The following is a 20,726-nucleotide window of genomic DNA, read 5'->3' on the forward strand; positions in this document are numbered from 1 at the left end:
CTTTTCAACTCCTGATGTCTTTGTCATTAAACCTTCGTGTGCAACAGTCCACTCAGATACAAGAACTCCAGGGCAAAACAAACAACAACAACAACGAGGAACCAAAGAAATAAATATTACAAGAAACACTGTCAAAAAAAAAAAAAAAAGATTGGAAAAGCCCAGTTATGAGCTTACAGACAATACCTTGGTGGCACGTATTTGCCTGTGAAGGTCAGTTAGTTGTTGGATTTTGTATTCTAGTTCTGAAATCTGGGCTTGAAGCCATGTCCAACGGCTGCCAATTCTAGCTCTGTCTGCAAGCCACTTCCATTCAGAAGTATAGCTGCTGTGAAGACAAAATGCTGGTTAGTCCAAAAATAAAGATAACCACATTTGCACAAGAACATTTTTGACAGCTGCTGTGCCTCATGTTGCAAGCAGCTCAGTTGCTTTCAAAAAATATCTGATTATACCCATCCAGTTTCACATCAGCTTATTTCTATAACTACAGAACTTGCCCAAACCAGTACCATCAACATTCGCTAACTATTCCCAGGCTAGGCTACTTTTCTGTTTGGTATTACAAACCCAGAGCTGGAGAAACTACCCAGCTATGTTAGTTAATGCAGATTACAGATTTGTGAAGAATTCCAGCCACTCCATCAGCCAGCATCCAAATTCTTCCAGCACACTTCCTCCCACAAGCTTCCATGAATATCAGTTGCTAACAACTGCAATCTACTAAGACATCATCCAGCAATGACCAGTGAGCTATCAAGTCACTGGCCAAGAATGCTACCAAGTAGTTTAGCTTTCTTTCATTCAAGTTGTTTTACAAACACAGCTGGGTAAGTATAGTATAGATAGGTCAAAATAAAGGCTCTTGCTGCAGTTTACAAATAGGCGTATTTTTAACAAAGTATATGCCTCCAGGTACTTGACATTATGATTAGCTTAACTTCATTATGCTAAATTTGTTACTGCTATCAGCAAGCTTTACTCAACCTACGTATTAAGCAAATGAATGGCATATGGTACCACTCAACAAATCATTTTAACGGTCAGATAAATTTAAGGAACAGAGATAATACAACAGTATTTCTACATGCATCTTCCACCACCACCCTACCATTAACCAGGCTTATTTATTTTAAGAAAATGACTGGCATTTATTTTTTTCCCCTACCGAGGCTGTCAAATAGTTTGCCATAACTAATTTAAAATAATAGTAAAAATAAATAAATAAAAATAAATAAATAAAATAAAACCGAACTTCTGGAAAAGAAGTGCTTTTGTTCCAACAAGTTATTGGGAGAAACTACTGGATCGGAACAACCCTTGGTAACACTGCACTGTCAGTTTTACACAGGCAGAATTTGTGATCCCTCGTTCCCCTGGCAATGAAGAATACCAACGTATCACAAGAGAAAAAAGAAAAGACAGACACCAGCACTTGGAAGCAAACTGGCACAGGAACACTGCTCACAAACTGCTGTTTCATGCAGAACTGTGTGCCAACTACCTCAACAATCTCAACAAGGAAAGAAAAGGTAACACAGCACTCTGTAGAAGATGCTAGACATTTCCTGGCATGAACAATCACCAAATTTGAAAATCCTGGTATTTTTTAAGGAAAAGATTATAAAACATAACTCAAAATCTCAGAACATTGTCTACTTTAACTATCATAAAAGGAAAACTAGACACAGTCTCTGGTAGGTTACCTCTAAAATACACCATCTCCCATTTTTACCATGAATTATCTCCCCGTTTCTGCCCACATATTTTACAACCAACTTAAACTCTCTGCTGCACAGACAAAATGAACATGGGAAATTAGACAGGAGACGGAAACATCCTGTTCAAGTCCAGATTGTGGGTGCAACCACATAAAGATTACCATCAAACAGAAAATTCAAAAACATCATAAATATGTATTGTAATAAATGTAAATTGTACTGATTTTATCCTAGGAAAAAAGTAGGAAGTAGGGAAGAAGGAAGCCATCTTGGGAATGAATACCCCTTTTTCTGATGATCCCTTCTTCTTTCTCTTTGCTTTCCCATTACCACTAGCCCTCAGTAAATAACCCTGGTGAATTCTGCTTTAGACAGGGAGAACTTTTCTCTGGGATTGACAGATTTTGCATGTTTGTGCTTCTGGAAGGCGTAAAATAACTTGGGGTGAAGGATCTGAATTCCCAGTTGGCCCAAGGTGGAGTTCAATGAAATCGGCTGTTCGAGCAACTGTGGTGGCTGGAAGAGAGGATTTGTCTTGCGACCTAAGGATGGCAAAATGCTAGCCCTAAGGAAAAAGCTGCTTACTGAGGCTGTAACATTTCCCTTAGTTAATTTTAACGCAGGAAGTTAAATAGGAATAAAGATGATGGGTGCAAAAAAATCTCCACAGAAGCAGGACAATACCCCAAGAAAGGCCAGGTGAAAGAAGGTGGAGCACACTGCCAGAAATACAGCCCAAGCCAGATGCTGCAGTTCTGGGAGAACACTGCTGCTCTAAAGCAGACCACGGAGGGAGGAGCAGAGCAGAAGGGGGGGGGGGGGGAAGCCTGCCCATACAGCTGGGAAACAAAAAAAGAGGAATGGCAAGGGCCGCAGCTGGTCTTATGTATGAAACCAGCGTGTCAGTAAGGGAATCCATGCTCAGATAGCTAACCGCAACAGATAACAGAAGAGCAATTAAATTTTGTAACCTTAAGATAAACAAATCCTATCTGTATATTACTGCCTTTCATCTCAAACAAATCCGTTCCAAAGTTGCATCACCAGTTATTTTTCAAAAACGTGTTTGCAGAGTTTTTTTTTTCCTTAAACACAGAATTCAGTCTTGAATTCACTGCATTTGGTGTTAAATCTATTATGTAGATGTTCACTTCTAAAATACTACATAGGTATTTCTTAAAGCCTTAAAGTAAGAGTGGTATACAATTAAATCCTGTTAGTTTAATTACACTATAATAACGATGTCCTGAGGCTCCTCTGCGAGAAAGTTTCCTCCAGTTCCAAGACCAGGCTCACGCCAAAGGAAGCGACTTCAGCTTCTCTTCCCCGCCAGCCCTGGCTGTCCCGTGTTGGTGTCAGCGCAAGCAGCTGGGCAGCTGCACGGTGACACGGGCGCAGAATTGCTTGTGGTTAATTTTAACCTCAGGAGGAAGGTGAATGAAGCAAGTTAAAGGCTCGATCCCTTCCCTAGTTCTGATGCCCTGCAGACAGACAGACAGACTGGTGCACAAGGGAAGGTGCTGGAGGTGCAAGCCAAGTACCAAGCTGCAAAATTCTGTTCCCATCTCGGTCCCTCGCCCTTTGTTTGAGCTCACGTTATTTATTTACCATCTTTGCTTCCAAATGTGTTTCTCTACAACCTATTTAGTAAATCCTGTAACACCTCAGCAAATGATAACATCTTTATAAGCTACCTTTATGCTCTTACAGTGAGCTGTATGCAAGCAAACATTACAGTAACCCAAGCAATGAAGAGTAACAAGCCGCTATCCCAATAAAGCAATAAAATATAATTGATGTATATCATATTCCTGGTATGTTGGAGTGTACAGTCTAACATTCACTCAGCAAAGAAATGAGACAACAAGAATTTGCGGACAGTTTTTGATGAACAGGAGTAGATGACTGAATACTTTTAACACTAGGATAACTAGTAACTCCAGTGTCCCTCTTTCTTTCGCTTTGTTGGTTTAGGTGGATAAAGAAAGCTGTTTCAAGGTGAAACTCATTACTTCTACAGATCCAGAGAAGGGAAAAAAAAAAAAAAAAACAAACACAAAAAAGCACCCACCAAGGTTACAAAAAGAACCAGGTCTGATGGAAGAAGTCAGATCAGGTACTACAGCAGAAGCTCCCAGCTCTGGTTCTCTGCTGGGAAGGAGACAAGAAAAGAAGCAGCTGTCTGTCCTGCCTCCTCTGGGCTCCTTTTGCAGGCATCTCTACTTGGTTTCCGTGCTTTCCCCCTCCTACCTCCTCCACAGGAATTTCAAATTCTGCTGGCAAGTCCATACAAACCATGTCGTATTTCCAACAGTTACTAATGGTCGGTGCTACAGTACAGTGAAACATTTATCAGCAGATAAACTGATTGCTCTTGAGCTGACTCTAGATCTGCAGGTGATCTCTTGCACTACTTCAGGGCCACAAGAATGGGAAGAATATTCATTTTGCACAAACAAACCATTTGAATTTCCCCAGAAAAACATGTTGGAATTGCAGCAGAGGCAAAATCTGTTTTCCGCTGAGACGCTGGCTGGCATTTCTACTGTTTTGGCTGAACTGCAGGAGATCAGTCCTGCATGACTTGCAAGAGGAAAGAGAAAAAAGAAATGCAAAAGAACAAACAAGCCACAAAGAGCACAGAATGCAGACTAAGTGCGATGAAAATGTAACTAGGGAGCTGTACTGCATGGCCCTGAAGTATGGGAAAGGATTCAAACTGGGATTGACACCAGCAGAGGCAGTATGAGTATTTCAAAGCTACTCTCTTCTGCTGAGGCTGAACAGGCAACAGATGAGCACCAATAATGCACTGATGTTACAGCTGGTACTATTGGTCTGGAAAGTTTTTAGCCATGATCTGTGGACAGACTATAAGGAGGAATACTCCAGGCTACGAATCTGTCCTCCCAGCTCCCTACAACCCCACAGCACTCCTACCTTTCTCCCAAAACAGAGAAACAAGAACAGACCATGCATTTACGTAATCAGACCAACACTGAAGAAAGCAAGAGGACTTTGGAAGTGTCTTCCCCTCCCAGGGCCTCCCTGAAGTTGAGGGTGAGATTTATGTTTTCCAATAGCTAAGATCAGCCTGTCCCAAAGAACAACCCCAGGCTACTTAACCAACTGCAAAGAGGAACTGCTAGCCAAAATAACAACTGCTGTGCTAGGCACACATTGCTGTTTGGGTCTTGCACAGGTGCTCTGGAAAGCCAATACTTCAGAGCATACAGCTGAATGCAAAGCAAGGTTCTCCAGGCTTATCTTAAGCTGTGAAAATTAAAAGGAAAGCAAAGCCTTCCAGCCTCCTAATTTCAAGAGGGAACACTTAGCATGCCCCTACCATGACATGCCTGCAGGGACAATGACAGGGTGCTTCCTACCGCACAGGAAAGGAGGATGCTTGCGGCAGACCCACACCAAGACTCCAGAACACAGGTTTGCCAACTCAAAACACAGGCTCCTCCCAAAAGCTTTGTTTCAAAGAACGTCAAAATTGTCAAGTTACGACATTCTTCAACAAGGACAAGCAGGGAAGGAAGGCATTCACGTTGGGTGGATGGGAAAAACTCCGAAATTCCGCAGGAAATGTAAGAATGGCAGCTGCTCCTGACGTCCTCTCACACTTACATGCCCACCTCGGTTTCCTAACCCTGTGGTTTTTGCTCTCTCTGCTGTGCCGGGTCCCCTTCCATTTAATCCCACATATTTCTGGTATCCAGTTTTCATATGATTTAGTCCCAAAGCGATGCAGTGATCCTGACCGTGGCCAGCCCTGCTGGTTCATCTCCTCCTCTCGCTGGGATCTCCTGTGCTACCAGATGCCTACTGCCAACTGTGTGACAATGAAGTATTTGGGAGCAAGGATCAGCTCATAAACTACAGACTAATTACTCTCAGGATAAAAAGCTCATCACCTGTCTTGTGAGGAGTCACTGTGAACAACAGCAGAACTTCACTATTCTGATGAAGGACTCGAGTCTGGAAATTGAAAAGTGAACAATCAGAAAACTCTCCCGATCTTTAAATCCTATCCAGACATGGTATGACTCATACTGAAATTCATGAGACTTAACACACACTGGAAAAAAAAAAATCACAAATCCCCCGGTTGTCTTGGGAAGCTCACTCAATTGTATGAAAACACCAAAGAGTTCACATCCACCCCGTGGCACTGTCTCACCCCAGCTTAACAGCACGCTAGCTCTGTGGGGTCCCACAGGAGCGGAGCCACGAGCCTGTGAACATCCTGAACTGGCCCTAATTTTACACCAGCATTACAGGCAGCTTGCCTGGGACTACACGTGGCAATGCTCAAAACGCAGCTGGCTTGGATACGAGCGTTTTTGCAAGGCATTAAGGTGAGTGCGGGGCTTCTGACAGCACATCAGTGAAATTCAGCAGGGCTACTTTTCTCCTCTCTCCAGACACTGCCAGTCAACAAGAGTTAACCTGTGAAAACCAGGAGATGCTATCATATAAAAAAAATGCTTAAATTAGGTGAATTCAGACATGTAGTGAATGTACTCTAGACAATCTTATCTAGATTTTACTCATGAGATAAAAATGCCCACTCCCACCAAAAACTTCCAATCCTCATAATGGCTAAACAAACATGTCCAACTATGAAATGACCCGTAAATGCTTTCTCAAGGACTAATTCTTCCAGCACGCCTACTCAGTGTTTGTTTTCAGAATTAACTAACTTCAGTTGCTGTTGAAGTATTAATTCCCCTGGACTGGTTAACTGTTAAATCCATAATAAGGACATGAAAGAAAAATCAGAGCGCTGCCTCATGAACTCAACCTCTTCCATGCATCCCAGAGTGAAAACAAGATTAAAACAAACTGCAGCTAGTATCATCCTCTGGCATCGCACCACACAACAGAACACTGCTTATTTACTCTGACAGTCACCACAGACCAAACACGGAGAGCAATATGCCACCGTTTTGCGCTAACAGGCACCAAACCAAACTACACACTTAAAAACCCCTCATGGGTTGAGAGAGGCTCTCTGGTATGCAGAGTTATGCTGAGACCTCAGCAAAGGTCTGCAGTTGGGCTTGTTATCTTCTTTGGCATTCACCAGGAGTTTTTACCTGGCAGAGATTTCACTCCGAAACACTACCCGGCCTCCCAGCAGATGGGTTACAGCTCTCCCTATCGTCTACAGACATCGGCTTATCGCAACAATTACTGGCGCCCACCATCTCTTGTCTTCCCAAACTGGCAAACTTTATGCAGCTGAATATTTGTGCTGAACCAGCAGGCCTGAGGAATTTAGGCACTAATACCTCAAATTATCAACCATAGCTGTGGGTTTCCCTAGAAAAGAAAATTCATGATACAGAGTTAGAGTGGGGAAAAAAAATAAGCGGCAACACAGTAAGATTTTTACGTCTTCAACAAATAAGTTTAGAAGGGAAAGTGAGAAGGGGAGAAGCAAGGGGAGAAATCAGTATTTGGGAAAAAAAACACAACTGTAGGATAACTGAAAATATAAAGAGAAAAAAGGAGTTTCTGTGCTTGGATATCCTAGAAAAGGAGAAATTACATCTTCTAATCCAAGGAGATGCTACAGCCAGTATTTTCCAGCTACAGGGCTCCTGCACCAAATCATACGATTACTATAGCTCTTATACAGAGACTGAATCGTCACACTCGCACTGAACTGTTAGTTTAGGGTTCAACGAAAGAAATACATTCAGCTTCTTAAAACAGTTATCTGTTACGGTGCTGAACTCCGACGGCTGACTTCATGAACTGGTAGGTGCTTTTCATCTTCAGTTCTCTTTACGTAATTCTTCACAGATGTTAATGATAAAAGGCCAAACTGGCTGGTGGAGGTAGGGTCGGTTAGAATATTAACCACCCGAGAAGTAAAAACCTGCAAAAGGTAAACAGTCGGCACCGTTTCACCTTTTAATAAAATAAAATAAAAACACCTGCAAAATGCTTAGCCATAAATGCCATTTGCTCAGAATATTTTGGAATGAGTTTTTAAGTTTCCATGGGCTGCTCCAGCACGCCAGCTTCTTCCACTTAACTTTTGCATGCTGCAGAGCAGATCAACAGAGCACAGAAGCAGGTAGTGCTAACATGCATAGGAAAAAATAAAAAAAAAAAAAAAACCTCAGGAACACCAGGGCTGCCTGGAATCAGGCTTTTTTTCTCGTCTTTGAAACGGCACAACACCAATAGGCTAACAACAACACACCAGGAACACAAGCCTAGAAATTCCCTGTAAGTATTACACAACTGCCCTTGAAAAAAGACATCAAGGAAGCAGTGCTACGTTTGCATCCCACGATCAACATAAAATAAGATAGAGCTTACAATATAATCCTTTAAAGACAAGTACATTGGCACATTATTGCAGCCTGCAGGCAGAGTATCAATGCTCCTTTGCAACCTCAGAAGTTTGTCCCCAAATCTGCACTTATATTCTTCTGGAGGCAGGTGTGGCAGTGCCGTGACATCTCACTCCAGCTTCCAACTGGCCTCACTCTGGCGGTACGGAGCGCCAGGGGCTGCAGGGGCAAGGGACGGACAGAAGGACGAATCTGTGTTTGGACAGTTGCAACCTTCTTGGTTTGGGGGTTTGGCTGGATCCTGGGGTGGAGGCCTACTGAATTTCATGGTTACACTGTGCGCCCCTGCTGGCTGGGAGGAAGGGCAGGTTACGATGCACGTGCTTCAGTTTGCATTTCTTTTAATGCCAGAGTTGATAATTAGAAGTTTGTTAATTGGGAAGTCGTCAATTTAAATTCCCCAACACAAGGTCCACAGCAGCTAGGTAGAATGTTGGGATGAAAATAAAATAATTTACAGCGATTTCGGTTTCAATAAAAAAGAGCATAGGTCAATATATTTAAATCTGAGACCTAAAGTTACATTCCTAACCCATATTTAGCAGTATGAATGAAACCCTGTTACAGGAGAGCATTCCTATTTTGGGAAGCCTTTATGCACACTTTTTATTTCATGTGAAACGGAAAGCATTTAAATGATTTCCTGTATCAGGGGCCCACGAACACTGATTTTCAAAGGCACTGGATGTATCCCTTTGAAGTCGATTCTTCTGAAATCAACGTTATCTGCAAACTGAAATCGCAATGCCCTTACTCCACAAGATGTAACGGAGACAGTTTGCTGTTCATTGTAAACAAATCTCGCCATTAAAACAAGCACATTTCACAGCTTAGCAACAGAAGAAATGCTCACTGTAAAGCCCTGATTAATCAGCAGTTCCCATTGAGCACCAAACTCTTCTTGATCTACCATTTAATTAAGCGCGCGAGGATATCATGTACATACATGTCTGCTTATTAGAGTCTCTGCTCTACTATGCTGTGTTGACTGTGTATTAAGTTGTCATTCAGAAGAGCACTGCCAAGTTTTTATTTAATATGCATTCAGCACTTATTTAGCTCAAAAGCTTTGACATTCCCAGCTCTGAGATTCCCTTGCATGTTACAACTTGTCAAACTTGCTGCCTTTCATTACAACCATTCAGCCTGCTTTCAGCAGCTGCAGAAATATTAAGGTAATTACAGGTTCGAAATCAGGATCCTCATTCACAAGAGCATTACTCTGGTATTGCAAGAAGGAAGTCTTGCACAAAACCAAGTTGCTATTGCCGTACATCAGATTTCTAAAGAAAAACAGTAAACGCATGGGCGACCCTGAAGTTGTAAATCCCTCTTATGGAAATCCAACCAAATGAGGTTAAAATATATTCTGAAATAATACCTGTGCCCCTAGAAAGAAAACAGAAGGTAATAGAAAGCTAGTTTTTCTTTCATTCCCTGGTAACAACTCTCCTCCCACATCCTAGTGACAGGAGCCAAGAATTAAGAGAATGGAATTCGTGAAAAAGCAATGTGTAAAACATTTTGAAATCAGCATATTATTAGCACCTATGAATTTATACGTATTCAAAAGCCCTCACATTAATCTTTTATGCAAATAAGACATTTCCCTGACTTGTAAACTAAAAAGGTCTTAAAAACTGGAAACAATTGGGGTTTTGTGCTTAAGAGAAACGGAGAACAGCATTTAGTGCTGGCAGACTGTCTCCCTCCCCTTCCAAAAACCAGAATCCAGTCCTCTTATCAGGTTTGAAGTGAAATTACAGCTCAGAGTGGAAAATTAGGACCTGATCTTGCAAAAACAAATAGCTTCACCTTACAACATGGCTCAAAGATGGGCAATGAGCCCCAGCCCTTAAGCAGTGCCTTCTGTCGCGAGGCCTGCAGAAGTGCACTGATATTCCTCAATTAGCCATGAGAAAAATGCTAGCAAAAATGGAAAATAATCTAGAACAAACAGATGAGATCTGGAGATACCAGTCATAATATTTTCTTCCTTCCTGTATTCTCTCCGCCTTACCGCTCCCCTCCCCGCCAAGTATTTGTACTAAAAGTAGATTTCCAATCTTTTCTCGTTCCAACTAGAAATTAAAGGAAAAAAGAAAAAGCAGGGGGTGGGGGAAGATTTACTATCGCTGCACATTCATTAAAAAAGTTTCCAGGCGCAATGAACCCTGTGGGCATGGAAAAGTACAACAGTGCTACTTCGTCAGGCTTGAGGTTGCTGGAAGATAATCAGTAAAACATGTCTTTCAAAATCAGAGGAAAAGCATGAAAATATTTCAGAAGGAAAAAATCCCGCCACATGATGCAAAAGGATTGTATTCAGATGGGGGAAGAGGGCACGGGACTTTTCCCAAGTAGACAGACAGCTACTTGTTTCACAGAAAAATCTATTGTAAGAAGCTTTTCTCTCTAATCAATTAGGTACAGACATTACTGTTTGATGGGGTGAGCAGCTGTGCCTTCAAAGAACCCCAGGGATGGACCTTTTGATTCTGGAAGATCACTCAGGGCATTTGGAAGTACACTGCAAACAACCAGAACCTCCAGCCACATCAGAATCACACAAAACACCTGACTGAGGATGCAGAGTTAGCCCAGGAAGGTATGATAGGCAGCTCCCTGAGCAGAGAGATGCTCTTGAAAACACTGCAAACTCACATCCTCCCCCCGGTCACCTTGTTTGAAATCTGGGATCATTTTCCACGGTAAATCTTCCATGTTCATGAACCATAAAGAAAGATCGAAAAGTTCCAAGTAAACTCGGCTGGTGCAGCGTTGTCTATGCTGCATTTTAGCTGGCTGCTGTGAGCTGTGACTTCCTGAGGGAACTGCCTATGCTCAGCTTTCTGATGGCCTCCCTGGGTGCTCCATCCGCTTTGGTTAATGCACTGAACATGGAGCTAGCACCTAACGTCTGTCTTTAAGAAAGCACAGAGAAGCACTACCATATCCCCTACACAGTGTCGCTGGGAATTTCTTGCCCAAAGGCCAGAACAGTACTAGGAAATGACAAGCTACTGATGAAAGTTTAGTACAGTGCCTAAGAAACCTTCCATGGAAGATGTGACAAGTTAAAGAGCTGACACCAGCAGCAAAACGCCAAAATTCCTGCGATGAGCCAACTGTTTCTTCATATTGACAAATACTCAAAAGCCCAAATATGTTTTGATAAAGTTTCTGAAACGGGACAAGATTTTCCAGTCCCTCTAAAAACCAGAGAAGCACTGTAAACTGTCAACTAAAAGAACTGCGCTCACCAGCAGACCGAGAACCTCTAGTGTGAGGACAGCACCGATGCAAGGCCCAAGGGATGAGCAACAGTCTAAGCGCCTTGCAGGGGCTATTTGCAACTGACCAACATGGGTATTGAAATAGATGGATAGAGACAATCTTACTTGAGACACCAAGCACCGAGACACAGCTCAGAAGAGCTTATGTCAACACTCATCGGGCAAAACCCTTTTCAGGGTAACGAGAATGAACAGGTTCAAAAAGTTAAAAATAGATCCATTTTTTTTTTCCTGCCATGAAAAATTTGGGCTGGAATCGGAACTTCTCCATGCTGATGGGAAACAGCCTGGTCTCAGGTAAACACGGACGGAGAAGGTCCTCACTCTCCCCTTACGTTTTGGATTGATACCCCCTCCCCCCCACACAAAACAAGGATGTAGCAATGACCTACTGCAAATAGCCTCCGACTAGCATGATGATTTGTGAAAGTTAAATGCAATCAGTATAAGGTGATATAGGCAAACCACAAACATTTTCCCCATCTGTCACTGCATTAATAGAACCTCATAACATCTAGAATATAACAGAGAGGAGGAGTCTTTCCAGGTGAGAAATAAAAGTCAAAAAGCGAGGCAACGAGCATTCCCTCACCCACATAATCACAATATTTCTGGAAAACACTAAGAACCAATTCCCTAGGAGAGAAAGGCATTTCAAAGCAACATAAATCCACTAAGTGGAAGTAAAAATGGATGCTAACTTTTAGGTTTTTGTCCTGCTCAAAGACGACCCAAAGAAACTTCCAAGTGGTAAAGCTCAGGAGAAAAGCAAGGCTCAGCAGCTGCACTGCTGCAAAACTGATGTACCTTTGCCATCCTGGAGGAAAAGTGCAGCCTTTTAGCCGGGCAGATACATCTTGGGAAAGGTGGAGAAGGAAGAAAACCATTCCAAGCTTAAGATAGTGATAAATTCAGATGAGAGACAGCCTGTTCTTGCTGCAATGTTAATTCAAGCATTGGCTCAACCTGTGCACACAGACAAAAGTCTTCAACTTAAATCAGCCAGTGCTTTTAACTCTGAGCTTGTGGGTCCAGCAGCACAGTTCAAACACCAGCGATTCTTGTGCTGACAACACAGCAAAGCCTTTGCCAATGCACACTGCTAACCACGACATCCCTGCTGCTTTACTGGAGGAACATAAAAAGAAGAGGAAAAAGAAAAAAAGAGGTTGCACCAAGTCAGCCTACAGATGATCTACCAAGTCTCCTGCCTCTAAGCAGTGGCCAGGTAACAGCCTTGAAACGGGGCAGCACAGAGCAGCACTTCTCAAGAATACTCCCTCAGCTTCCAGCAGCTGCAGGTTGCGGATGTCCTAAGCCAAAGGTGGTGTCTGTGTACTTAACAAGCCTCTGCATTTTTTTTGTCAGTGCAACAAAACAAACTGAATAAGCCTTAAGTGGAAAGATAACTTAAGGAATTCGAAAACTAAAAGAAATAAAGGACTGGCAGAATGAGAAACTGGACTGTCCCTGGCAAGAATAAAAAAGAAAGCCCTTGCACAGAACTTCAGTCCAAGTTTTAGACTATTCACAACCCTCTGAGAATCAGCATTTCTCATCAGTTCTCCCTATTCAGCTCATGTAATCACCAGATAAGAACCCCAGAGGCAGAGCTGGTACTCAGAAGTTCAAATGTATCAGCTAAGAGAAGAATGCTGATTCTCCAGCAGCAGGAGCACGAGGCTGTGTTTGCACTGAAGTATTTCAAAAGAATAATTTTGTGCAGACTCAAATATTTAAAGCGATCATAGCTCAGCTGGCAACTCATTACGCTTTGGTCTTTTTAATATTGTATTTATCACTGACAATATGTAAAAGAAAATGAAAACTCATGTTTATGTTGCATTTCTTCTACTGTTTTCGAGATCTACAGAGTTTAACAAAATGCAGCAGGGATTTGATACATTAAGCTTTTGAAAAAACTAAGAAATTTTTTTTTTAAATACCTGATTTTCCTTCAACACCAGTGTCACTCTTAGTGCTTTCCAGAAACTCCCTAAAAGTCGTCTCCTGTAATAGGAGATCAGCAAACACAAAAACGGTCCTGAGTTCAAGTGCTACAAATGTAAGCACCAGAAAGTTCCTACCTATCTACTCTCACCATCACATCCTACCAGATCTTAAGACGTGCTCTGTTCTCTTCACCTGTCAGAAGGGGAAAGAAGCTGTCTTCTCACTGCTTTCTACAATTTCTCAACGGCAGATAGTGAGTTAACATTGTAGTAAGGTAAGAAAAAAAGAAAAAACAGGCTAAAACAATTTAACCATCCACTTCTCTTCCCCATCACCAATTTCCAAAGCTACAATAATTTGTATTGACAGGTTACTTGTCAATTTAATAGACCCAGAGAACTGCAGAATTAGTTAATTACATTAATTTCACTCTAGTACTTCTTGAAAAAGATACCAGTAACAACAAAAACAATCCTGCCAGCTTCAAATTAACAGAACAACCTCATTAAGTAAATTAACATTTTTAATTATAATTCAAAGAACCAAACTTTTTCAATGTGCACCCCCCAAATTCTGGATGGCTTGACATCTGCATTGATGACCATATTTAGTCTTTACCATGTCATAGTGGACTTCAATATCCTAATGTTGACTGATACTTAATAACTCAGAACACAAATAAAATGATTTTTTTTTTTTTTACTGGCCTAAAGTTTCCCTTACTGCACTGCTATCGCTATTTGTTTTGATTTACAGCATCATCGGAGTGTTGAATAATTAGCAGTGCTAATGCAATGCAAACTGACAGGATGCAGTACAAAGTCTAGCTCTACAGCCTGCTGAAGTTACTGCTCCGTAAATGCTGCACAGTTCCATGCTCCTACTTCTGGCTGGACCCTGCCAAACCTGGCTCACGTCGGCAGTCCTCCCGCAGGAGGCCTACCTACTGAGTGAGGTTACTCACACCAGAAGGAATTTGCAGGTCTAGCCCCCTCCAGCTTGATTTATAAGCATCAAGCACATGAGTCTAGCAGGAATTTAACACTTACGCTTCCATAGTTGTTCTTACAGTCTGTTCGTCACAGTCTTCATCTGAGCTGCTACACGTTGCATCTGAGTCCAGGTCCTTCTCCACACGAGAGAGCAGCCCTCCGGCAGAAAGTGCAAAGCCCCGGATTTCCCCAGGTGCAACACAAACTCCGTTCTGCACATCCGCACTGGAACTACTTTCCAAAGTAGTTGCGCTGTTTTCTGGCCAACCTTCCGCACACCTGAGGGAGCTACTGCTCAAAAACCTGGTTGGCTCATGGAAAACCTTCATTCTTTGTAACTGATGTTTTACGAAGCATTTCAGCTGCTGATCACAGTGTTTGATAACGTGCTTTGCCAGGAGCATTTGTAAACGTTTCTGAGTCCTTTTGGCGCGGCTGATTTCCTTTTGTTGCTTAGTGACACACTGGAGTAAGCGAGCATACACCTCCTCCCGGGTGCTGCTCAAAATCCCTTCTGAAGGCCCGTGAAGAATTTGGTGTAATAAATCCCCTTTTATTGTTTCAGCGCAGACTCCCAAAGCCCTACCCCAAAACCCATTCTTCTTGTACCATTTACCATTTAAGAGCTGCATTTCTTCTGCATTACTGGATTCGGTCACATTTGAATCCAAAAGTCTTGGCGTTTCTGCCAGATTTGGAGATGCGGTGTCTGGAAAAGCGATCCCTTTGACCTGCTCCTCAGGTCCCGAATGACTGATCTGACCGAGCGATGTGTCAGCACCATTATGTAATGCGCTTCTCATCCTGGAGCAGTCAGGCTCTCCCGATTTCATTGGCTTACCGGTTTTGTTGCTAAATGCAGAATTTGTGCTCATTAACAAGACAGACTGATAGCGCTTGGAGGACGGCGGAGAAGCGAAATGCTGCACGCTGAAGATATCATTCCTGAGGCTGGGCTCAGCAGTGGGGAACCCCAGGACTGAGCAAGTAATCCGTGCGATGGAGTCCTCTCTTATCTTCTCTTCCACTGCTCTGGAATTTTCCATGCACAAAGTTGTATCAGACTCCATAGCTCTAGAGGACAAAGAAGGTGACAAGTGGATACCATGACCTTTTGTTGCTGCCTCTCTGAGGGCTGGTGTCATTATAGCTACTGTAGGTAGTTTACAGCAAACCTGAAAACAACACGGGCCATGTAAATTTTCTCATTTTCATGACACGATACAAATACAACAACTTGCTCAGGCACTTCAGTTTTTCAACACTTAAATATTATTTAAATATGTCATAAAAAGGACATTATCTAAAGAACACGCACAGACTACGCCCTCCCATGAGGCAAACAAGCACACTCGAGTTTTAATTTATTTCACGCAGAGGTTGTCCCATGTACAATAAAAGCCTCCACCTCGCAGGGGAGTAAGTGTTCACACCTCATCGCATTTCTGATCCTATCAGTCTTAGAAATAAGCCTCTCAGAGTTCACGACTGTCATCTAACCTTGCTTAAACTCAAAACATGACCAAAAGCCGTAGGGCTAGAAGGATGCATTTTAAAACGAGCACACGCGTGTGTATGTAGATGCACAAACACAGATGCACATCTACATATTCCCAACCCAGAACTCTGGTGGGATTTTGTTTTAATCTGCTCTGGAGATAAGTACTTTAAGTTGCATTTGGTCTTCGTTCAAGGTGTTTTTTTTTTTATACTTTAAATGAGTCAACAACAGCACGACAGAAACAGGAGAATGGGAGATATGCAGCTACCTATTACAAGTGCAGCTAAGCAGAACACCTACCACATGATGAAACACTCTGAAATAAACTCAGAGACACTACTAGGAGAAACGTATTCAAAGTCAATTTACGTATAGCAAGTATTTGATTATTTAATTATATATGCTCACAGAACACTTAAGGAACTAGTCATCAAGGCTAGTGCTCTAAAAACAGGGAAGTGCGAGTTCTGAATGTTTCCTAAAATCCTTCCCCTGCTTTTGTATCCCGTTTTTTACTCATCAGGCACTGTTTGTTTAATACAAACCCAACACTCCTCGATATCCCCTGGAGTAAAAACAATCAGCTTTCCTACAATGACTCTTTTGCCTGTGGCTTGTCATAGCTTAGATCAAGGGTTCCCAAACTTTTGGGATGGAAAGACCAGGGTAAACCTTCACCACTTCTTGTCACCGGCTATCCCGACATGCCCCATTTTATCATTCCACAGCCTGCAGTGCAGGAATCATTGTCTTATACCCTACTTTCAACTCTGTTTAGGAGATGGTTAAATAAACACAAAGGAAGGTTGAACTGAGCCTGGCCCGCAGAAGCCTGGACAGCAAGCTACTGTCTGTTCTTGGTTAAGAAACTAGAGGCAAAACCAGAAACAAGAGAAGGGTGGCAAAAGTGAGAGTAGCGCAGTAACTTCACCGTAAATTCTCTGATTAACCTGAAAAGCAGTTAGGAGCTCAGCCGTTTTCACCTCTGTACAGCTCCTACTCAGCATCACCGGGACCAGGTTCAGCAGCCCTCACGCTAACCCTAAACAACAGTACTAAAAAAACCCACAGGATTTTAACTTTCACTCTGCCTAGCAGTGAGCTGTTCAGAGTAAGAGCCCTGTGACTGGGACCTGACAAGGACACGCCTGTGATGCTGCGATGCTCTCCGGATCAGGCTGGCTGACAGCTCTGTGTCCTTCTACCCCTGTAGGAACTAACAGGCACAATTATTTTAGCTTGGGGGACTTTTTTTTTTTTCCTTCTTTAGGGGAAAGATGGAAAGAAAAGGAAAATTGAAGTAGCTTCAAATTAAACCCCTAACATTGAACTAAAGAGCACCAGACAAGCCACCAATTATCAGTTTCTGACAAAAGATAGTTAAGCTAAAACACAACTAAAAAGTAAATGCTTTCAAAGAGAAAAATCTCCCACCTAACCCCTCATCCAGGAACTTACAAACTTCACACAACGTTTCTGCCCTGAAGACAGCTGTGTGAGACGCTTCACGTGTGTTCCTCTAATTTCAGCGACATCAAAAAGACTTTATAAAAGCTGGTACTATCCCAGACTCCAGCCCTTGGCGTTTCTCCAAGAAGTTCACACACAAACACACAAAATGTCATTGGCACACCAGCAAAACTAACTACGAGCTGCAAAAAAAATTAAAAACAAACTTTAGTACAAGCACTTGGCTGCACAGAAATTGTACAATTTTCATGTTGACACATTTTATTTCATTTTGGCAGAAAGCAGCAAAAAATAATCTCACTCCACCCTTATTGGAACTGAGTTTTCAGAGCCAAACCTATTACCTTCTGGGAAAAAAAAAAAAAAAAAAAAAAAAAAAGCAAGGGGAGGGAGGGCAAGTAGTGTAATACAGTACTGAGGAAAAGTCTCTGTTGTCATTCTGGAAAAAGCTTTTTTGTCACAGGTAAACCATTTCAAGGATTTTTTCCATTGTGTTCTACTTGCATTTCTGCTGTGCTGATGTTGAAACCTCCACACTAAACTGGCAAATGTTTTGCTTTTTGTCTGTGTAATATATATTTCACTTGAAAGACTAAAAAGTATTGTAAAAAGGAAAGCTGATGTAAAATAAGGGGAAGGGAAGAAACAAGTACCAGACACGCACAGGATAGCAACTGATGTTTCAAGTGACTTTATGCTTATCCTCCGTAATGCCTTAATTACCCAGCAGGATATAGCCTGGGACTGCAGTTTGCCCCGACCCACACCCTGCTGCCTTCTCTCGCCACTGAACATGACAACTACCAACCCCTAATGCCGCAGCTACCCCTGTTTTTCTGCTGCTGCCCTCCACCCTGCCACCTCTTCTTACTCCTTACCAGATGTTTCGCTCTTACACCCTTCTCTACCCACCTTACCTCACTATAATTTGTCTGACTGCTGAATCTAATGTCTTCACGTAGGCCAGCAGTAGCACCCTATTAAACAACAAGAGCAAGCCCTGCTGCATGCAAGCTGGCATTCCCTTCCCAGCCTGCAGCTTTTGTTTATAGTCCTCTCGCTTTTTGACTCTTTCCCCCCTTGCATAACAATATCACTTATGTTACACAACACTACAGACAATATGCTGGGGGACTTTTGCTTGGCAGGGGTGTTAGTTTGTCTCTTCATGATTTTTGTCATCTTTTTTAAAACTTCCACTTGTGGGAGGGTTTGTAAGGCTCCTCTGTATTATTTTTTTGACTTTCAAATTTAGGTGTCTACTCTGCCCACAAATTACATTTCAAACAAATATAACTAACTTGTCTCCGGTTTATTTACAGACTAACTGTATTTTAGATAGAGGAACTTCCAATATTTACTCCTTTAGAAAACATTCCGAAAGCAAAGCAAAGTCACCAGCAGATGACAGCATCTGCTGAAATACCCCACATTAAGTTCAGTAAGAGTGTACAAAAATATTCTATTTCCAACTGACAAGAGCTGCGTTACAGCCCCTTAGATACCACCTGCAACAGAACTGGCAATACCTGGTTTCCTACAGCATTGAGCTGTTTGTCCCGTAACCCCTAGTTGCTCTCAGCCCGCCCCTCCGATTATCGCCAGACAAAAATAAAGCGCTGCTCTGGCAGACAGGCGCTACTGCGGCGCTTCTTGGCTGGCTGGGACCGCCAGCCGCCGCCGAGCGGAGCGCGGGCAGCTTCTCCACGGCATCCATTCACGCGGGTCTACGTTACCTCGCCCTCCCAATTTTCACCAGAGGAACGGGATCATAATGATTACTAAGAATAGAGGGAACAGCTCACAGCATAGTCTGCATTTTCTGATAGAGCAGTTGGCAGCAACAGCCACAAAGGAGGTACAGGTCCCACCGGGTATGTCCTGGTTAGGAGTATGAAAGAAAAAGGGAAGAAGTCCATATTTAGCATGCCTGGGACTGTTCCTTCAGAAAAGAAATCGTCTCGATAGGCAGCCTTTGTTTTCAGTTCGAGAGCAGCCCCGTTACTCATGACGAGTATTTAAGCATTTTAGTATTTTGTTCTATTAATAGATTGAAAAAACAAACCAACGGGATTATGCGGGGAGTCTCAGCTTTCAGCAGCGCTCACCGTGCAGTCCGTACCAAAGAGATAAAACTACAAACCCTGGGGTTTTGCACTCCCCAGGAGATACAAGCATAAATCTCTCCTCTCTGGAAAAAAAAAAAAACGAAACACCGCCACACACCTACAAAGGATCCCTCTTTGAACAGCAAGAATGCAATTTAGGACAGACCACCCAAACAGTTCTAATCATAAAAAAACATCAAAAAGGACATACTTCAAGTGGAACTCATTAGTATTCATTTATGATAAAACCCATGACTCATTAAAATCTCCTCACAGGGTTGTTTTTCTCCCTGCTCACCAGTGCTGCTGCACAGAGGATAATTTCCAAGTTTATTACCGCGCCATCAACTAATTCCTGCTCAGTCTGCAGTACCATATATTTGGAGCATAGCATCTGAAGTCATTTTTAATGGATGCTACTAATAGAGATAACATTCGTATTACTTTTAGATCCGCTGCAAGGTCCATACCGACAGCCCAGCCGTCCTGTGGAGTTGTGGCTTTGGGGAGGGACATAAAAAACGGGCTTAGACGAGACCGGTGCCACTCTTAGACACAAGGTATGGTGTCGGGAGTTAAGGTCCCCACCTCTGAGGGGGTATCACTGACGGGGAGCTAAGGTCCCCAGCACCGAGGGGTGTCACTGACGGGGTGTTAAGGCCCCCAACACAGACGGGGTGTCACTGACGGGGAGCTAAGGCCCCCAACACAGACGGGGTGTCACTGACGGGGAGTTACGGTCCCCAGCACTGAGGGGTGTCACTGACGGGGAGCTAAGGTCCCCAGCACAGACGGGGAGGAACGGATTAACACCGCGACGGGGCTGAGGCACGGCGCTGAGGCGCGGCCCCTCCCGCCCAAGCCTCGCGCCAACCCCCGCCCCTCCCCGACCGTTACCCCCTCCCGCCCCGCCCCCACCCAGCCCTCCTCGCGCATGCGCGCCAGCGCCGCGGGACCCAACCGCCGCCGGGCCGCGGTTCCCCCCGTCCCCTCTCCCCGCTCCCCCCCCCGCGCCCCGTCCCCCCTCCCCTCGCCCTGCTCCCCCTCCCCTCCCCTCCCCTCCCGCGCCGCTCCCCGCCGCCCCGCGCTTGCCTCCGCCCGCCGGCTCCCCCAGCAGCAGCGGCGCCGCCGCCTCCGGCCCGCGCGGCGCGGCCGCAGTGCCGCGGTTGAACAGTCCGCGCCCAGCTAAAGCGCGCCGCGCCCCGGGGGCGGGGCCTGCAGGGGGGCGGGGCCTGCGCCGCTCCGCCCCTCCCGCGCGCTCCCGTGGGCGCGGCGGCGCGCTCGGCGCTGGCAGCGAGGGAGGCGGGG

General features: G+C 43.8%; 1 protein-coding gene across 8 annotated transcripts in view; it reads right to left on the bottom strand.

Annotated features, from left to right (window-relative positions):
- Window positions 1-20,725, bottom strand: part of KANSL1L (KAT8 regulatory NSL complex subunit 1 like) — a 63,152-nt gene extending 42,427 nt beyond the window's left edge. For 3 of the 8 annotated variants that reach the window (XM_066999308.1, XM_066999307.1, XM_066999305.1), the window contains exons 1-3: window positions 20,511-20,631; window positions 14,397-15,514; window positions 187-328 (exon numbers count right to left, since the gene is read on the bottom strand). In XM_066999308.1, coding sequence (XP_066855409.1) covers window positions 187-328; window positions 14,397-15,484 — 1,230 coding nt within the window. In that variant the 5' untranslated portion in view covers window positions 15,485-15,514; window positions 20,511-20,631. Of the gene's footprint in view, window positions 1-186; window positions 329-14,396; window positions 15,515-18,227; window positions 20,301-20,510 lie in introns of those variants that run through there. The other 5 variants (XM_066999303.1, XM_066999301.1, XM_066999302.1 and 2 more) reach the window with 5 other exon arrangements.
- Window position 20,726: the final 1 nt, after the last annotated feature.

The sequence above is a fragment of the Anser cygnoides genome, chromosome 6 (assembly GCF_040182565.1).
Source record: "Anser cygnoides isolate HZ-2024a breed goose chromosome 6, Taihu_goose_T2T_genome, whole genome shotgun sequence".
In the NCBI taxonomy this organism is placed as follows: Eukaryota; Metazoa; Chordata; class Aves; order Anseriformes; family Anatidae; genus Anser; species Anser cygnoides.